This window comes from Lactuca serriola, chromosome 6, assembly GCF_051521515.1.
Source record: "Lactuca serriola cultivar US96UC23 chromosome 6, Lser_US96UC23_V15, whole genome shotgun sequence".
NCBI lineage: Eukaryota > Viridiplantae > Streptophyta > Magnoliopsida > Asterales > Asteraceae > Lactuca > Lactuca serriola.
The window spans coordinates 197,791,853-197,809,823 of NC_136413.1; the positions used below are offsets into that span (position 1 = coordinate 197,791,853).

The 17,971-nt window shown below is 31.0% G+C and overlaps 1 protein-coding gene across 1 annotated transcript; it reads left to right on the forward strand.

Moving 5' to 3' along the window:
• The first annotated feature begins 11,398 nt into the window (after positions 1-11,398).
• On the forward strand, positions 11,399-13,518 carry LOC145057750 (WRKY transcription factor 71-like). Its single transcript, XM_079005636.1, has 3 exons — positions 11,399-11,890; positions 12,427-12,570; positions 12,925-13,518. Exons 1-3 carry the CDS (start codon positions 11,550-11,552, stop codon positions 13,343-13,345), a joined length of 906 nt encoding a protein of 301 aa, XP_078861762.1. The 5' UTR covers positions 11,399-11,549; the 3' UTR covers positions 13,346-13,518.
• Positions 13,519-17,971: the final 4,453 nt, after the last annotated feature.

Genomic DNA, 17,971 nt, shown 5'->3' on the forward strand with positions numbered 1-17,971 from the left:
CACTCGATCTAAAATTCGAGTTTTTAGCTGTCTACTGCTAAGCTGAAACTTCAAAAAATCATAACTTCCTCATACGAAGTCAGATTCAAACGGTCTTTATATGAAAGTTGATTATTTTCACGAGTTCTACAACTTTCATTTACATTACTAAGGCCCCGTTTGATACACATCTTTCCAGGTCCAAACAGATCTTTTTGGCTGAATGGACCGGAAATACTGTTTGATTTGCACAAAAGAAATGATCTTTCCTGGTAAGATATGTCTTTCCCAGAAAGCTCCAAAATCATATCTTTCTGACTGAATGGGCTGGAAAGACAATTATACACCAAACCCCGTCTCTTTCTTTCTTTATTGGATTATTATTTTTTTTAAATAACTTTTTTAAAAATTATTTTTTTATTGAATTATTAGTTTTTTTTTTATCATTCAACACAGTCAATCAGATATACAATCAAACAGCATGGTTTCTTTCCCAATCAGAAAACTTTCCCAGACAGCACTTTACCGGACAGCACTTTCCCAGACAGAAACTATCAAACGGGACCTAAGGCTAAAAATTAGTTTATCGAAAACTAAAATTTTATGCGACAAGGTATTTTCCGGATTTATCACGGATCTTCGTTTGGTCATAACTTCTGCGTTATAACTCGGATTTCGATGGGGTTTTCGCCTAAATGTTTCTAACGAGATTATCTACAACTTTCAATAATAAAATTTTACTTATTCCAAATTTTATATTTTCGCTATATTCCACTATTTGGCTTTTAATTGGAATCTCATAAGACTTCCAATACTTTCTAAATGATTCTAAGCATAGTTTTACTTCAATTCTAGTAAAAACTATCTGTTAGAACTCAACATTCAAATTCACATAATATTTCATAATATTATTTACTTAAAACACGATTTCAAAACGTGTATGTTACACACTTTTAGCTGTTTTACTAAGTAAACTACTTCAAAATGATTTCTCAAACGTTTTTACATGTTAAACTCTTTATCAAACTGTCTTACATACTATATCTTTCCTTTCAAACTCTGTTATAACTGTGTTTCACACAAAGGTTTTTAGGTATTTCAAACTATATTTCAAACTATGTTTCAAACAAAGGATTTCTTATACTTTAAACTGTTTATGTCAACAAACTGCTTTCAAATCGTTTTATAAATTGACACCAAGTCATCAATTCTTATTATTAAACTTTTCAAATGTTTTGTAAAACTTCTTTTAAACTTATATATACTGTCAAAAGCATGTCTATATACATATAGTTATATACATAATGTTTAAAGGACTTAGGACTGCTAGCTTGATTTATTTCCTTTTCCTTGTTTGGATGTGGCCTTAGGGTATCGGTTATTTGTCCGAATATCGTCTAAATATTAGTTATATATTATGTATACATATATAGACATAAAAGTTCAATCAGTCAATTCAGTACCTTTGGGTAGCAAAGACATACTTTCGGTTATACACGTACATTACTTGTAACTATAATAGGTATAGTTAGGAGATACTACTTACTATTCCTAGTACAAGGAATCACACAAGAGTCAGTTCATTCATGAGTCTATACAAATATACTATTACATACTATATGAAGAGATACTATTACATACTATATGAAGAGATACTATTACATACTATATGAAGAGATACTATTACATACTATATGAAGAGATACTATTGCATACTACATGAAGAGATACTATTACATACTATATGAATAGATACTATTACATACTATATTAATAGATACTAATACATACTATATGAAGAGATACTTCTACATACTATACGGGACTTACCATTCTACACCCGGCTGTTAGCTACAGTGGGAAACTGCACATCGACGGATGTCTACTGTTGTTCGGTTCGGTGAGATGCCACGCTGTGTTTATCCTAGTATAAAAGGATACGATTTCAATGATTATATAATTTTCCCTTTTTACTTTTATCTTGTAACACATTCACATAAATGATGAGGTAGGCTATATTTTGATAATAATAGTTGTACATGGGGAAAAACCTTCATTCATACGGAGACGCAAACCTCCAAAACTGTCGGGTCTTGGTAGAAGAATACATTTTATACTAGTAGGAATATGGGATTTTCTTGGGTTTTCATAATTATACAAGATTTTTCATCAAAAATCTACAAGTATTTTCTTTACAAGTTTTACAAATTAAGGACATTAAAATACTTATGAATTCACCAACTTAAATGCTGATCTACGCTTTCAAAATAACTTGTATTCTCAGATCACCAGTAGACAGGTACGATGACCAGGTTTTGAGAAGACGGAGCAGTCAAGACTCTTCTTTTTATTTTGATTACTTATTTTCATGTCTTATTTTATGAAAGAACACACATGTATTAAAACCTTACTATTAATGTTATGGATGATGTTGTTGTTTGTTTACTACTTTACACTGTTATGATACTTTACATGACGTCCTCCACCCCAGAACGTTTCCGTCGTTCTTGGTTTTGGGGTGTGATAGGTTAGAGGTGGGAGCTAGACCCTTCTAGTATATGTTTTTTGTTAGACTATATTTGGATTATAGTAGGTGGATGTACTACCCGTTGGAACAATTCCTTCCTATTAAGATGAGTATTTTCGCATCGAGAGTTATCATTAATCAGTTGCTTACTAGATGTAATTTAGATCATAAGGGGAGGGATATCAACTCACTTTTATGACCAAATTGTGGGAGCGATACAGAAGATGTTAATTACTTATCTTTTTGGATGTGAGGTCGCATCTAGCTTGTGGAATAGAATTGGTATGGGTCGATGAAGTTATTATGGCAATTCAAAATGTTATCAAGATGTTTCAATTGATAGATTATCACTCTATCTACCAACAAAGGAGAGCTATTTTAGATAGTATTATAGTGACGTTGAGTTGGTTTTTTGGACATACTACAATAACTTGCTCTTTAGGAGAAGTAGGCTTCATAAAAATCAATTGTTTGATTTGATTGTCTCGTTTCTGTATAATTGGTTTTGTAATTGTAATCGTAAGATTAGGAAGAACTGGAATGTGTGGATGCAAAACCCGAATATGATATAATTATTCTTTTTCTTTTTCTTGCCTCTAACTAGCTTCCAAATAAATTCAACCATTCAATAAAAAAAAAAGGAATATGTCTACCAATTCTAATCCATGGATGGACTAAAACCTAAAAAACAGATAGGTTATGAATTAACTCTATAAGTTACCTCTGTTAGACAATTAAAATAAAGAATGGGTCATCATTTTATCTAACTCATGGGTCCATGAAGGCACACTTATTGGTCATTTCCAATTTTGGTTTTCAAGTTCAAGTTACCTTCTCCCACTTGGTTTGAGCATGGGATATTACTGTATATTTTAGTATTATATCAATTTAACGAAATGCATACACAATCTATTAAATAAAATGTCGGTTTTGGTTCATATAGACAAAGTCAATCACATGGTCTTCTACTTTTTATACATTTACGATGAATCAAATAAGAAAAATAGTTCAGTGATTAAATGTGAATAAAATTGAATGTTTGCTACCATTTCAAATCATTATCCCATATTTAATTGACATTTTTGCACTTCTCCTATTTTGTGTACTTTTGAGTTTAGATATTTAATTGAGTTTTTTGAATATCAATATATTATTAAAATAATAGCAACGAACTTATTAAAAATATATTATAAGGAAATAATAGCTAAATCATGATCATAAAACCAATTGCTCCGATTCATCTTGCACTTGTTACACTTATTAAAATTCTAAAAATTATTGTTAAACAATGTCGTCAAAGATGTTTGTATTTTTAGTTTTTTATGGTTCCTAAAACATGATTATTGTGAAAATTCCACAACATTCAAAAATCAATAATAATAACATTATCGAAACATTTCCTTGAGTCTAGACAAAGACTCAAGGAAATTGCTAACTAGCGGCACATACCAGTCCAAATATCGAGCCAAAATTTAGTACGTTTTCCCAATTTGATCATGCAAAATTCTTGCAAACGAAGACCCTTAGGGCTTAGCCTGCAGTTTCGAAATAGATATTTATTTGATTGACTATAAAATTATACTCCATCATTATATAAATTTAAGTCGTGTGAAAGGCTTTTCAAAGTAAGTTACATAATCCAATATAATTTACGACAACAAAACCAGAATACTTAAAATGATAAGAAAATATTCAAACTACTTTTTGGTAAATCTAAAATAATCTAGGAAGATTTTATTTAATTCTTTTTATAAAGGGCGACAAAAACTTTTTGGCTTGCGATCCAAGAAAGTAATTTGGTTCAAAAGTTGAAACCGCGAGAAACGGATTTATCATATTTATAAATTAAAAATAAAATAAAATAAAGATATTTTTATGCACACGTACCTAATCCTTTATAACTTTCCGTTTACCACGTGAAACCGGAAACCCGTTTACACAAAGCCGGTTCCCGGTCAACAGCCGGGTATGAATGCGTCGACTACAAGCCTCCATTTATTGCGACTTCCCACAGACATCCGGTCAAACCCAAGCATCAAACGGCATTACCCTCCTTCCCATTTTGAATTTCATTTTAATATATATATATATATATATATATATATATATATATATATATATATATATATATACACTAGCCGTAGACCCGCGCAAAGCGGCGACGAAAAATAGTTTCTCATTCGGCAATAAGTTCTATACGGAAACATGTTAGATTTCAAGTAACACAAAACATATGCATATTGTTATCGATCGATTTTAACGGCAACAAATAAATGTAACCCTCGCAATACAAAAGAAACTAAATATTTTGGTGTGTAGTGTACGTTTATAGTCGTTCATTTTAGAAATTAGGACACATCCATACGAAGTGACTTGCTTATACCTTTATTAGTATTGATAAAGTTAATAAAAAGAAGAATCAAAGTTAATCTTAACAACCCGGTTTGCTTGATATAGATAAGTCTAAACGGATATATCCTATTATCCACTTTAATATCTAAAGTTTTAAACCGAAAAATAATAAAATTAATACAACCATATTTCATGGAACATGAATAACAAATGAAATACTAATTTTCTATTAGTCATAAATCATACATAGATATTTTTTCTTAATATTAAACAAAGTATTTGATTTTACAACTGATTGGTCAATTTCGATTAGAGGATATAAATAATAAATAAAGCTTAAAAAAATTACAAATAAAATGGCCTATATAATGGATTATTTGTTTTATTTTAATTGGATAAGAGATCGGGTCAAATTTTTAGAAGAGATAAGATTTCAAAGGTAATCAGATTAAAATTTAATATTATTTTATTAATGATTAGTTGTACTTTATGCTTAGAGGGTTGAACGTCTTAAAAAAATAATATTATTTTATTGGATCTATTTATAGAAATAGTAGGATTTCTTTTATAAGTTAGTAAGATATATATATATATATATATATATATATATATATATATATATATATATATATATATATATATATATATATATATGTTTAGGTTCATTTGAGACCATTCTAATTTTGTGAGACCGTGAGACCAAATCTAAAAATAATTTTAAAATGCAAAATAAATTGAAAAATCCAAAAATTCTTTTCTTAAATATTATTTTCGGAACTTGAATTAACTAAAAAATAAAAAAATATTCTTTTTTTTAAATACGTGAAATATTCTAATAGAATATTACACTGACATATTCTAAAAAATAATTTTAAAATACAAAATAAATGGAAAAATCTAAAAATTATTTTTTTAAATATTATTTTCGGAAATTGAATTAACTAGAAAAAAATAAAATAAATAAAAATAAATGAATAAAATTCTATTTTTTTTTAAATACGTGAAATATTCTAATAGAATATTACACTGTACATATTCTAAAAAATAATTTTAAAATGCAAAATAAATGGAAAAATCCAAAAAAACAATTTAATATTATTTTCGGAACTTGAATTAACTAAAAAAAATATAAAAAAATAAAAAAAAATGTGTCTCACGGTCTCACAAAATTAGGCCGTCTCACATGAACCTAACCCTATATATATATATATATATATATATATATATATATATATATATATATATATATATATATATATATATATATATATATTAGGTGTGAGACCACGTGTATTACACGGGTTAATTAAAAAAAATTAGATATCAAAATTTAAAATTAAGTATTTTTAAAAATAAAATTTAAAAATAAGGAAGTAAGAAACATAAAATGCAATTTACTATCATATTTATTACATTTAATACTTTACATATATAACTATTTATAAATATTATGTGACTTTTTAATTTTAAATTTTGAAAAAACTAGAAATTAACATGTGGATATTTTTTATTTAAAAAATACAACAAAATGACAAGTGTCAAAACATATAAAAATTTGACATGTAGTAAAATAAATCTTTATTTATTAGAGTAAGAAGTAATATATATATATATATATATATATATATATATATATATATATATATATATATATATATATATATATATATATATATATATATATACTAGTTTATAACCCGTGGGAACCATGGTTGTAAATATAACCCGTGGGAACCATGGTTGTAAAGTTAATTAAATTTTCATAATAAAAGTTTATAATTATTAATAAATTATTTTAAATAAGTCATTTAAATAAATTATTAATTAAGAGATATATCAAAATTTTAAAGTTATTATAACTTCAAATTTAGCATATAATTAGAAAATGTAAATTTGAATTTTAAAATGAGTTGTCTAATATATCTACATGACACATGATATAATATTAATGAGTTGTATTAGAGTGACATTTGACAAAAAAAAAAATTAAAACTATTCATTTATTAGAATAGAGATATATATATATATATATATATATATATATATATATATATATATATATATATATATATATATATATATATGAAAAACAAACTCATACAATTATAGTGTTAAATTACTTTTTAAATCCATTTATATGGCAGATAAAAGCCGAACCCTTAATCTTTTGGAAAGATGCAACTCACTGTACGTACGTGGTAGGCCTAATGTACGTACTACGTACTATATGTGTTTTTGTAGATAATTTTTTTTAATAAGTTGAAGCGTTTAACGATTATTTTTGTCATCAGTGATAATTTTAGTAAATTAATTAAGACAGTTATACTAGCTTAGAGTTAGAGAGTCTCTAATAACAAAATTTTGTATAATAATTGTTGATGATCAAAGGTCGTTTATTCTTGCCATGTTAACAGTTAATTACATAAGTATATATCATGGAAACTCACAAGGTTTTTTATTTTTTTTTTTTTGCAAGTTTTAGAAAAAAAAATTTGTTTTTGCAGTCCATTCCTAAGATGTTACAATAGTGCACCTTTGATGGAATATTATATTTGCACTTGCTCTTCACAAAAGATACCAATTTACACAATGGACCCATAATTATTTCAAAATATTCAACTATATAAGAAATTAAAATTTGTTATTTTCCTTCATTTTAAAAGGTTTTGGTAGTGCAGCCTCTCAATATTCTATTTGCAATTTTCGATGATGTATACCATTTATAAAAAAAAAAGATAATAATTACCGACTCATATAATGAACTCATTTATATATCGGTCAACCAACAATATGTTGTCAGATCGATTTAATTCTATTTTGACTTTGACACATTTCAAATTCAGTAATGTACTAAATCCGAACAATATTGGTCGGTTACGATATTGAAAGGAATGATGAATTGAATCGGTTTTAAAAGAATATGCGCTTATCCGCTAAAATCAACTTTTAACTTTTTTATACGTCAGATCGTTGACTCTTACTTTCTTTGCGTGTACAAAATAGATTTCATTTACATATATACATATAGATAAATATCTTGAAATAAATAAATATAAAATAAAAAAAGACTAATAGTTACTTTAACTTTAATAAAAATTAAAACTTTTAGAGAAAAATAATAAGTTAAAATTTCAATTTTAGAACAATAATTATATTTTATTATTGAAAAGTCAAACACCCACTCTATATTACTTCTAAACTATTGATTTTGTCTCCAATGATACTATAACATTAGCATTTCGGCTAATAACAACTATGTAAAACTACTTGTATTAATAACCACTATCTAAAAATACTTGTACTAATTGACTACAAGCTTTTGGTAACAAAAAAATGAAATCAAATTGTAAATTTCTTGTTATTCAACAATAATTAGTTTGTACAACTCTCATGTATATGTGTGGATCGATGTTTTAGGCTAATGAGTTTCAAAATAATTTCAACCTAGCGGTCAATTTCACTTTACTAAGGACTACAAGGGTATAATATGGTATTCAAGCAAAGTTTGAATTATATATATATATATATATATATATATATATATATATATATATATATATATATAGAGAGAGAGAGAGAGAGAGAGAGAGGAATGAGTTCTATGGAAAACAAATAACTATGGCAACATCTACCAGAACCAATAATCAAATGACACGTGTCCATTTTTTTCATCACAAATAATGTATTGTGGAATTGATGTGTTGTCATGTTTTCATTGGTTCAAATATGTGTTGCTCTAATCATTCATTTTCCATATAACTCTTCCCTATATATATATATATATATATATATATATATATATATATATATATATATATATATATATATATATATATATATATATATATATATATATATATATATATATATATATATATATATATTCCATTAAAATTAAAAATAAGTTAGAGATCTTGAGATTCAATGTCAGTTACATATTTTACATCTGCCGCTCTAACCCCTCGGCGTACCAATGAGACAGCCCTGTTATAATCATAAATTATTATATAACGTCACCTGTTTCTTGCTCCACAACCACCACCGCCACCACCTCTGACACCAACTGACCCCACCACTGTCACCTCCGTCACTTGTACCACCACCATCTATTCTGCCACTACATGTCATAATCATTTATGATTACTCACTCTGTGAACAGACATATATGTATAATCATTTATGATTAGGCATACCCTGCTGTTGCCGGTACGCTAAGGCGTTAGAGCAGCAAATGAGAAATATCGGATGAGGTTGAATCTCAAGATCTCTATTTTTGTTTTAATTTCAAGTGAACCGTCTCATATATATATATATATATATATATATATATATATATATATATATATATATATATATATATATATATATATATATATATATATATATATATATATATATATATATATATATAATATATATATATATAGAAAATGTGTGTATATATATATATAATACGGAATATGTGACTGTTATGTACCTAAACTTATGTATGAAACCCTACAAACAATGTAGTTTTGATCCATTTATATCCAAACTAATCATGATATCTCTTTACTATTCTTCCTTAATCATGTAACTTACTAAATCGATCAAACTTATGTTCTTTTTCTTTATTGTGTCTAAAAACTTGAAGCATTAAATGTCATGAATATTTAATCAACCCTGCTAAATTGTAAATGAAAACTAATAGAATAAAAGATAAAACAAGAACATGTCATAACTCAATCAAACTTTTCACAAAATCATTGGATATAGTCTTTCAATTGAAAGACAAAACGTTTAGGTTATATTCTTTAAAAATATTGATTTTTTATTTTCTCTATAAACTTCAATAATTATTTGCAATAAAAATATAAATAATTGATCTTTTTCATTCAATGATTGAACTTAATTTAATAGTATTCTATTAAAATAATAATAAGAGAAAATAAAATTGAATTTGTTTTATTCAAAACTACGTCGTTTAAAAATTTTATATCTAAGCTTAGTTACCATTAATTATCATTAATTTTATTATTGTCTATAGATAAAAAAACACACAGATTAACGAAACATTAATTACCATTAATTTTATTAAATGAAATGACAATTATACCCTTTAGATACATTTAATTCGATGGTAGTTACATTTAATGTCATTGTAGTTAACTAATAATGAAGAATATTTTGGTAAAAGTGTTATTTATTTTTAGAATTGAACAATTATTTTGAAACAACCCAAAAAGAAAACATAAACTATTAATTTGGGACGGATATATATATATATATATATATATATATATATATATATATATATATATATATATATATATATATATATGTGTGTGTGTGTGTGTGTGTGTGTGTGGAAGGGTTATTTGGAAAACAAAAAAAGCATTAAAAAACCATAAAAATCATAAAAATCCATAAAACAAATACTTAGAGATCACAAAACTTTTTTTATAGAAAAATCGCAAGTTTTATAATAAAATCGCTGAAAAAAAATAAAAAATCATTTTTTTAAATTGTTTTTTTTTCAAATTTTTTTAGCGAATTTAAAGTAAAACCTGCGAATTTTTCATAAAAAATTTCAAAAGCAAGTTTTGTGGTCTGTAAGTATTGTTTTTTTTATTTTTAGGATTTTTTTTAAAGTTTTTTGTTTTTCATAAAACCTAAACACACACACACACATATATATATATATATATATATATATATATATATATATATATATATATATATGTTCAGGTTCATTTGAGACCAATGCAAATTTTGTGAGACCGTGAGAACAAATCTAAAAATAATTTTAAAATGCAAAATAAAAAGATAAATCAAAAAATTCCTTTTTTAATTATTATTTTCGGAGCGTTAATTACCTAAAAAATAAAATAATAAATAATTAAAAAAATTACTGTCTTTTTTTTTAAATACATGAAATATGCTAACAGAATACTACACTGTAAATATTTTAATGTGATTTTTAGAATGTTAGAATATTCTACTAAATTTGTCAGATATGTAGAATATTTTAATTTTCTATTAGAGTATGTAAAAAATGTATTTTTTTTTATTTTTTGTGGTATTTTTTAATTTTTTTTGAAAATAATATTTGAAAAAAAAAATTCGAAAATTTTCAACTATTTTGCATTTTAAAAATGTTTTTTTTATCTACTAAATGAGTATATATATATATATATATATAGAATTAGGTTCAAATGTTTTCACTATCTATTGTGTGCATGTATGATTGATTATGGACCAATCATTTTAGTTATTTTAAGAAAGTAATTAATACTTATTAAATGCTGAACATGTAATTAATACTTATTATATCTTCAACATGTAATATGCATTAATTACTTTCTTAAAATAACTAACATGATTGGTCCAGAATCAGTCATACGTGAAAACAAAATAACTTAACCCTATATATATATATATATATATATATATATATATATATATATATATATATATATATATATATATATATATATATATATATATATATATATATATATATATATATATATATATATATATGCGTGTTTGTGTGTGTGCAGAAAGCCTCTTCACACTATAAACTTAAAAATCTCTCTCTCTCTCTCTCTTATTTCTCTCTCATTGGAGTGCCTACAAATGAAGAAATCATGCCTTTGATGAGTTTTACGGGCAACAGAAGCTAAAAATCAACACCGATAATTGAAAGTTCATGGCAAATTTAGCATCTTTGGATCAAATTCCGTCAGTCTGCGGTGGTGGAGGCGGAGGTTTCTTGGACACTCCACAAGCGTACGGCCTGGACATGTTGGCCTTTCATGACTACGGTGGTGCTTCTCTTTTTGATATGCTTCAGCAGCCGACACCGCCACAGTCTTTGATGGTAAAGTCAGCACCACAAGCTTCCACGATGCTGGAGACATCAGAGGTGGTTAATACTCCTCCAACAAATTCCTCATCTTTATCATCTTCTTCAAACGAACCTGTTAATGATGTTGATCAGGAGAACAACACAAGATCAGATGATGATCAAGAAAAGAATGCTAATAAACAGTAAGAAAAGAATCTTTTTTTTAGTTTTTCTTCTACTTTCGCACACACACACACAGTTGAAGGTTTTCTGTGTTCTGCTGATTTTTTTTCTGAAAATTAAACAATTGAAACTTTGGTTCAAACATCCATCATTGTTTCAATGAAATTATTTTAGCCGTGCATCTGTTCAGATAAAACTACGCACACACATGCTTTGATGTAATCTTTCAATACAGATTAGGTGAGTAAGTGAATTTGTGATTAAAAAGTTCTTTTCTTTGTTTATATTTACACATACATGCAGTGTTTTCACTGTGTGTGTTTTTAAAGATCTTTTATATAAAAATTCTTTAACTAAAAATGCCTGTTCACACGCATTCACACAACTTGTGCACGAAACATGGATTTGTTTTTATTCTTTTATCATTTTTCTAGTTAATAAAGTATATAACTTGAATCCTTATGATTTCCGGAATTGTTGCAAGTGTTTTTGTTTTATAGAAATGAATTAATTTTATAATTGTATAAACTGAGATGTGGGTATTATCTATATGTAGGTTGAAACCCAAAAAGAAAAACCAAAAAAAACAAAAGGGACCGAGATTTGCGTTCATGACGAAGACTGAAGTTGATCACTTGGATGATGGCTATCGATGGAGAAAGTACGGTCAGAAAGCTGTGAAAAACAGCCCGTTTCCTAGGTACACCCCATCTCCACCAGTTATCCATACATATGATATAATATATATACCAAAATAATATTAACTACTTTTATTACAAAATCATCATTTCAATCAAGATATATATGAATGCCTTACATATTTATGCGTTATAAATATACATAAAATCTACAAACATAAATTGACAGATTTGGATTTTTTTCAATGAAGATAAGTATTATGGTACCAAATTTTGTTGAGGGATGTAAATAACAAAAGTTTATTTATTATACATTAATTTTACACCATACAAACATGCATCTAAGGATAATTTTCTGGATATTTGTATCTGTTATGTTTGAAATTAAGTGACTGTAGCAACTTATTTGAATACAGGAGTTACTATCGGTGCACTAGTGCATCATGTGGAGTGAAGAAGAGAGTTGAAAGATTGACAGAGGATCCAGCGGTCGTTGTTACAACTTATGAAGGTATTCATATACACCCATGCCCGGTGACACCTCGAGGAATGTTACCAGAAACTGCCACTTATGGCGGTCTTGGTGGTGGTGGTGGTTCTTCATATATTTTACCACCATTTCACTACCAACAACCATTACGACCATTCTTCCACAACCAAACAAATTCTTTAAGCTTTAACAACACCACCACCCCATCATCATACTCACATTACCTTCAAGAAAGACAATTTTGCCCTCCTTCTATGACATCTTCTTTGCATAGAGATCAGGGACTTCTTCAAGATATGGTATCCTTCCAGATCAGGAAAGAGGAGCCCAAAGTGGAACCTAGTTGAGGGTACTTTGGGACAGATGACTATAGTGTTTCTTTGGGGGTGGGTTGGGGTTCTTTTAGGTAGCTAGTTCTGAAGGCATTAGCTTTTAACAAGCATTTTACATATGTAATTTTGTTATGACCCTTTTAAGTTATTTTTGTACATCTTAATCTTAAATTCCTTTTTTTGTGTTATTCTCATTTCTCATTTGATACTGGTATGTTGGTCATTTGGCCGTATAAATGATACTTGTCATTATCATACTAGCTATAACAAATTAGAAGAAAAATCAAATAAAACCGTGACATTTATGCCATTCAATATTATATTTAGGTTCAGGTCTTATTAAAAATTAAGAACATAGAAAGACATATATAACTACCACCGAGGTGGTGAATGGGCTACCTTTGAGATTTAAATACATTAAAATGAAATGTTTCAGGTATAAATCCCAAAAGTTCCAGTCACTAATCAGGTGTCATGCCGCTCAACAACAAATATAAACATTTGAAGAAAAAAAAATATTATTGTTTGAAGTTGATTTTGAAAAAGTATTCAATTCTACCAATTGGGGTTACATTCATTCTGTTATGGAACAAATGGGACTCGGTGTGAGATGGAGAACTTGGATTAACAATGGACTTATGTCATCTCGTGTTTCGGCCCTTGTAACGGCTCCTCCACCATTGAATTTCCAATGATGAAGGGTGTAAGACATGGCGACCCACTCTCACCTTTCATTCTCATAATCGCAATATAAGGCCTAAAAGTTGTTTTGAAAGAGGATTGCGAAATCAATTTTTCACGGACAACAAGTATATCTACCAAGTAATCACCTACCTATGCTCATGTAATACTAAGAGAATTGGGCCCCGCCCATACTAGACTGCTACGAGATTCGGGACCCGTCCACACTCAACTACTAACAAAACATATAGACGAGCCGGCCTTGATGCCTTTGACCCGTCCCTACTGAAAGGAAATTCACCTCGAATGACTGACTACTGAAAATTTGGGTGAGGAATCCCTGTCTGCTGCTCCGGCGACTCTCCGGCTATAAATTCCATAATGACACTTAGTAAAAAAAAATTGATAACTATTCTTAGGGTAAAATGACCATTTTATCCCTGGTCAAAGTCAACATCCTAGTCAAGGTCAACTTTCCAAGTTGACCAAACTCGCCGAGTCAGCCTTGTGACTTGTCGAGTCCTAGAACTCAAAACCCTGGAATCATGACTCAGCTCGCCGAGTCACCCCATGACTCACTGAGTTCCCAAGCTACTTGTCATCGCGATTGGTCGAACTGGCTTGTCGAGTCGTCCTCAGACTCGCCGAGCCCTGACATAATCAAAAAAAGGACAAGATCATCCAACTCGCCGAGTCCTATGAACATCATCGAGGTTTCTTCATCGGACTCGTCGAGTCCCTTGCAGATCTAACCTAGTTAACTGATTTCACCATTCTATAGCTCCAAAATACACATCTAGGTCGTTTTCATGCTCCATTTCTATAAAGTTGGAGACTTGATGGCTTTGAACACCTCAAATGGACCCAAACTCAAGTTATAGCAACCTACTTCCATGAACATGACCATGGATTGGATGGAAATGGGTTCAAGACTCTTTTTATGACTCTAAAGGCTAAGGTGTTGTTTGTTTTCCTAAAGAAAAAATCCATAAAGTCTGCGAACCACCTATACAACCCTCTGCAACAGAAGAAGTGGACCAAACGGCTGCAGACCGTAATAAGAAGTACGTTTGTTTTTTTAACATTTGTATGTTGCTGCAGATATTAAAAAATTAAAATAAAGTGATTTTATAATCCGAAAATAGTTTTTTAATATCGAAATTTTAATAATGTATGACATGTCGGTAAGAATTTATGATATTTCAGCAAAAAAAGTAATGATATTTTATCAAAAAATAAAGATATTTTAGCATAAAATAATGAAATTTTATCAACAAATTATTATTATTCAATATAAAAAAAGGAAAAAAAATTCAACAAGAATAAACAAAAAAAATGGAAAAAAATATATATATATGAAATAAGATTTCAGCAATCTACATTCAATATTTTAGCAAGAAAAGAAGAAGAAGAAGAAGAGGTACGAAGAGACAAAACAAGTGTTGCACCAAGAAGAGCAAACGCAGAGGTTTTTTAATCCAAAGACTTCTGAAAACCAAACAGCTGCGAGATGTAAAGTGTTGCGTGTGTGCTGCGTCGCGCAACAATAAGAGGTCTGAAGACGTTTTTTCCAAAAAAAAAAAACAAACAACACCTTAATATCACAGGAAAGAGGGATTGCTTGGCATACAACCCATGAGAAGCAACTTATCCTACTCAAAAGAGTCAAAAAGACCCACAAATCAACATTAAAGGAGATCTAAGTTATGGGTTATCAAGCTACGAGCTTTTTACCTCAGAAGGCTGCCAAAGATGAATGTAATCCTGGATCTTGATCCTCTTCCACAAGCTTGATAACTCCAAGCTCTTCCAATTATCTTCTATAACACAAAACACACTCAAAATCTCAAAGGAGAAGCCCTTAATCGGATTAGGGTTTCTGGAGGACGGGGAGGCTGGTAAGGGAGGCCCAAAGGGGAATTAGGTGGCTTAAATAGGGTACAAAACCTCGAAAATAAGGTTTCCTCCTGGCAGACCTACTCGTCGAGTCCATGCTTGGACTCGCCGAGTAGAACCTTTAAACCCCGCGTCCTCTCTGGCATCTACTCGACGAGTTAGGGTTACCAACTCGTCGAGTAGCTCAAAAAATAAAACTTTAATAATTTAATTTCGTACCAGGAACGGGGCATTACAATTCTCCCCCACTTGTCTTAGACTTTGTCCTCAAAGTCTGCTGTGTCTGAAAACAACTCTAGGTAGTGCTCCCTCATCTCCTCCTCGGGCTCCCATGTTTACTCCGAACCTTACGGTGTTGCCACTACACCTTCACTAGCTCGACCCTTTTGTTCCTCAGCTCCTTCGTCTTGCGATCCAGAATCGCCACCCGTCTCTCTATGTAATTCAGGCTGTCATCAACCTGAATATCCTCTAAGGGTACCACTGCTGAATCATCCACCAAGCACTTCCGCAGCTGGGAAACGTGGAACGTGTTGTGGATCTGGTTGAGCTCTGCTGGAAGGTCTAACCGGTAAGCAACTCGACCCACCAGGGCCAAACCCCTAAACGGACCAATGAACATGGGGCCCAACTTTCCCCGCTTCTAAAACTTGATAACACCCTTCCAGGGTGACATCTTCAGGAGGACCATGTCGCCCACCTGAAAATCCAAATCCGAACGCCGCTTGTCGGCATAGCTCTGAGCTGTCTGGAGCCTGCTTAGGACCTGTCGGATCCGCTCCGTGGTCTTGAGTACTACCTCCGTACTCCCCATGACCCTCTGACCGACCTCACCCCAACAAATCAGGGTCCTACACTTCCTCCCGTAAAGCATCTCGAAGGGAGGTCGGTCTATACTGGAGTGGTAGCTGTTGTTATACGAAAATTCCGCTAACGGAAGATACGTGTCCCAACTGCCACCGAAATCTAGCATGCATTCTCGAAGCATGTTCTCGAGAGTCTAAATCGTCCTCTCGCTCTGTCCGTCCTTCTGGGGGTGGAAAGTGGTTCTGAAGTGGAGACGAATACCCATCTCCTCATGAAACCGCTACCAAAATCTGGAAGTGAAACAGACATCTCGGTCTGACACTACCGAGACAGGCACTCCATGACGTGCTGCTATCTCTGGCATGTAAATCTCGGCCAACTTCTCACCCGAAATGCTCTCCTGGATCGGTATAAAGTGAGCGCTCTTGGTCAACCGATCCACGACGACCCATATCGAATCGACCCCACATACGGTCCTGGGAAGCTTAGTAATGAAATCCATGGTGATATCCTCCTATTTCCATACAGGAATGTATAATGGCTCCATCTTGCCGTGAGGCCTCTGGTGCTTTACCTTCACCTTACTGCAGGTCAGGCATCTCTCCACGTACCAAGCTACGTCCTGCTTCATGCAAGGCCACCAGTAATCAGGTCGAAGATCTTTGTACATCTTCGTCGCCCCTAGATGGATGGAGAACCTGGACTTGTGGGCCTCGTCCATCAATACATGTCGTACTCCAACATGTACGGCACCCAGACCCTCCTATGCAGGGTCAACAACCCTCGACCATCGTAATCAAAAGACGCTACTCGACCCACAATCCTCTCGCACTTCTGGTGCTCCTTCTTCAGGCCCTCGACCTGCGCCTCTCTAATCTACTCTAACAGTGGAGTGATCACTGTCATCCTCAGACAGATGTCTCGGATCGGGGTTGCCACCACCTTGCGGCTCAGGGCATCGACCACTACATTGGCCTTGTCCGGGTGGTAAAGGATCTCACAAGCCGAGTCCTTCACCACATCCAACATTTGACGTTGCCTCGTGTTCAGATTCGACTGATCCATGAGGTACCTCAAACTCTTGTGATCCGTGTAAATGGTACACCGAACCCCATAGAGGTAATGCCACCAAATCTTGAGGGCGAACACTACTGCCCCCAACTCTAAATTGTGCGTCGAATAGTTAGCCTCATGAGGCTTCAACTACCTCGAAGCATAAGCTATCACCCGACCTCGTTGCATCAAGACTGCTCCTAT